Here is a 3,482-nt window from a genome sequence, read left to right as displayed (position 1 = left end):
GAGCCGAGATCTCCTTTGCGCTCCTTGGGGCTCAAAGGAGCTCACGGCCTCGCCTAAGAGCTCCTGCCGCATTAACACTCCGGCTCCCGATAGCGACTAGAGCCCAAAGGAGTTGTTGGTCCGCCGCCTCCGGTGCGCGACAGAGCACCACGGCGCCGAGCCGACGAGCTCCAGAAAGCTCTATGGGGCTCAAAAGAGCTCACGGCTGTGATCTTCCGGTCTCTACCACCGTATCTCCCGGAGATCACGGCCTCCCTAAGAGCTTCCCGCGGCGTAGATACCGGAGCACCTGACAGCGACATAGAGCTCAAAGGAGCTGTTGGTCCGCCGCCTCCGGTGCGTGACAGAGCGCCACGGCGCCGAGCCGACGAGCTCCAAAAGCTCTCGCTCAAAAGAGCTCACGGCGTACATGCAGGCGAGCCGATGCAACAGAGCTCATCATGCTCTCGCTGGCTGCGGCTCTACCACCCCATCTCCCAGTTCTGAGAGAGCCCTGCGGCGTTCATGCTGGAAAGCTGTGGCATTCTCACTGCCAATTCTCCTCCAACTGCAGCGTGAATGACGGTGATTCACGAACCGCGGGCGCGGAGTATCAACTTGCTGCTTACAGACTCTCTCACGGGCTACAGCGTTTACGGTGCGGAGCTCTCGGGTGTGAGGATTGTCACATGTAAAGCTCGAAGGAGCTTCTATCTCGCTTACGAGGGCGTATCTCCAGCCTGTTGTTAGCTTGTCCATCCCATTGCGAGAGGAACTCACACAGGGCCGAAAGCATACATATCTAGCCTACGAACAGATTGCGGCAGTTATTTCGTCTCGTCTCCTACTGGTGGCACCACACTGAGCGCACACAAGATTGCGGCAGCTGTGAGGATTGCCCACACCATACCCCAGTTAGTCTACAAGTGTCAGTCAGCGAGGTCGGCCTGGTAGAAGGTCTTTACGACATACTGTGCCCTTGGAGCGTCCCTCGACAGTAGATCCCGCAGTTGCCGCCTGTATGGTGTCGCGTACCTCCACCGGAAGGCTTTCTGCTGCATGCGCTTGGAGGGGTTTCGGTGCAGGTGGGTCTAGGAGAGTTCATCAGCGGTACATAGATCCTACTAGTCGAACATGCACGAACCCAGTTCCACGGTCTCCCATATAATGCAGGTTGAGTCGCCATTCTCGTTGAAGATTCCAGTCGCGATCTGGAAGCGGTAGTCTGCGGGCTTTGCAGCAGGTATGCAGTGCTCCTGATATTGAAAGTTCTTGAATACTTGATCAGTTAACGCGGAATGAACAAACGCACCGATAAGGCAAGTACCGGAGCGCCATCTATCAGGTGGTTAGCACCAGTTGGAAGCTCCGAAGGCACTACCAACTTACTTGGAATGTTAAGGGTGTGCATCTTACCCAAATTCAGATCCCAGATTGTAACCTTGCCCGAGAGGCTCCCTCCCACCAAAGCCCGACCGTTATGTATGAAGAGGATTGGGGTCGGACGAGGCTTCCCCACCTCGTGCGTCATCAAGCCTACGGGTGTCTCGTCGTGGAGACGATAGACGTCGAACCCGCGAACTAAGTTCGACACGGCAATATGCTTACCATCGGCCGAGAGGCTCGCGTGTGCACTGCAATGAGTCAGTATACTGGATGAGAGTTAGAGGCGTTGAGAGCGTACAGACATTTTACCATGCAATGAGATGGTACGGGTACTCTGCCAGGTCTTTGCATCGAATACTCTGAGCGATCTCGTCATCAACGTAACCGAACTTGTGCAATACACAATACGCGTGCTTACTGAACACCGTGAAACATGTACGTCACGACTAGCAGCGGTTGCTGGGTAGAGCCCATCCAATGCAAACTGGTCACGATAACCTCCTTGTGCTCGTTGTGCGAGGTCTTCGGTGGCTCCGGAAGTTGAACCTGGCAGACAAATCTTTGCTCTAGAGTGCATGAGAGGATATAAGCGGTGCTGGTTAGCACAGTACAGGATCAGCGCGTACCCTTGTCGCGCCACTGCCACACTTTGAGCTCGCCGAACGCACCAGAGGCGACGCGGGCCCCGCTCATGGCCAGGTGCTCCACGGGATACTTGTGAGCCCAGAACCCGCGCATAGAGAAGTCATTCTGGTGAAAATATCCATGAGAACGGAAGGACGTAGCCACAGATGAATAAGATACCAGAGCTTTGCACACGGACAGCAGGAGGATGTTGCCATCCTTCGTTCCAAAGAGAAGGCTTTCCTCGCACCCTGTCCATGTAATAGAGAGAACCGGAGAGATTCCGGAGAATCTGTACAACAATTTCCCATCCGAGACTCTCCATATGCATACGTGGCCGTCTAGGCCGGCCGTGGCCACGTAGGTGCCTTTGGGGCTAAAGGCGACAGCAGTGATGCCTCGGGTGTGTCCATTATTGAGGTGGACCTTCTGCTTGTAGCGTAGTGGCATGAATCAGTGTATCAGCGGGAGAGGGACAATATCAAGGTCGAAGTGTGGTGCAGCCATCCCGACGCGTCCGAGGCGTGCGATCATCATCAGCGTGTCGCGGTCACGTGCCGCAGAACGGTCTTCGTGTCCGGCCCGAAGGTCGGTTCTTTGTCTTGACCTTCATGGCGTTCCCCGGGCTGCTTTGTTCGGCGCCCAGTTTTAGGACGGGCTCCTCCTGAGCCTGAGCCACAATCCTCTCGTCAACTCTTTCAACTGCTGCTGCTTCCCAAATGTCTCTGTACGAGTACGTGATCTTTTGCGACACATACGTCTGACTCCTGTTGGGTCTTACCCTCTCCTTGTCAGACAAGCATTGGTCGCCTTCTCTGCGAGTGGCACCATCACGTTCCGCGACGAGATGGTCTCTGGTCGCGTTGTCCCTTTTGGTGCTCCCGATCGCTTCCAGCGCGTTCATGTCCTCATTGTGGAGTGTGCCAAAGATTACTGTGAGCGTGGATGTCCAGCTCGATATACTTACCTCGCGCTGACGGACTCGTAGATGGCCTGGTCGTATCCCAACTCGCCGATGGTGTGGTTTCCGCTGATCCACCGGTCACTGTGGCAAACCTTCTCTTCCCGGATTCGAGAGTGATATTCGACATATGGCAGGTATGTGCTTCTTAGGCTCCCCTCAACTTGGGCACGCTCACTGATATTTCCCCACAGTCTGTCTGCACTATCTACGTTACCGTTGAGGCCACTTGGCGCTTCAAGCTCCACTTCGACGTCAGCCATGAGTTCTGGGAGGTGGCTCGAATTATATCCGAGTCTATGGCAGTGTCCGCCGTCTATCAAGAGGAGCTCACCAGGCTGATTTGGGACGCTGTCCTACTCCACGTCCCTACGCATACCGTCCCCATGGACGTCGACGCCATGGACCTCACACCTCTCGCCAAAACCCCTCGAGAGCACATCGGCGTTCAAGTCGGCGACGATGGGCTGGTTCAGGCTCAGGACGACAACAGCGTCGTCGCTACCCCTCAGGAGGACGGCAGCAACACCGA

At 55.7% G+C, this 3,482-nt stretch overlaps 2 protein-coding genes across 2 annotated transcripts; one reads left to right on the top strand and one right to left on the bottom strand.

Annotated features, from left to right (window-relative positions):
• Positions 1–1,267: 1,267 nt before the first annotated feature.
• Positions 1,268–2,439, bottom strand: L226DRAFT_474604 (WD40 repeat-like protein; the record flags this gene model as incomplete). The annotated part of the gene is made up of 5 exons (XM_067676620.1): positions 1,268–1,613; positions 1,668–1,724; positions 1,784–1,931; positions 1,992–2,115; positions 2,170–2,439. 5 exons carry the CDS (start codon positions 2,437–2,439, stop codon positions 1,268–1,270), a joined length of 945 nt encoding a protein of 314 aa, XP_067528217.1.
• Positions 2,440–2,836: 397 nt separating this feature from the next.
• L226DRAFT_577072 (uncharacterized protein) lies at positions 2,837–3,420 on the top strand (the record flags this gene model as incomplete). The annotated part of the gene is made up of 3 exons (XM_067685508.1): positions 2,837–2,924; positions 2,978–3,087; positions 3,145–3,420. Coding segments are annotated over 3 exons (474 nt in total), but the record flags the coding sequence as incomplete, so codon positions are not given.
• Positions 3,421–3,482: the final 62 nt, after the last annotated feature.

Source organism: Lentinus tigrinus (genome assembly GCF_003813185.1).
Source record: "Lentinus tigrinus ALCF2SS1-7 unplaced genomic scaffold L226scaffold_142, whole genome shotgun sequence".
NCBI classification, from domain to species: domain Eukaryota; kingdom Fungi; phylum Basidiomycota; class Agaricomycetes; order Polyporales; family Polyporaceae; genus Lentinus; species Lentinus tigrinus.
This window is presented reverse-complemented; position numbering and strand designations above follow the sequence as displayed.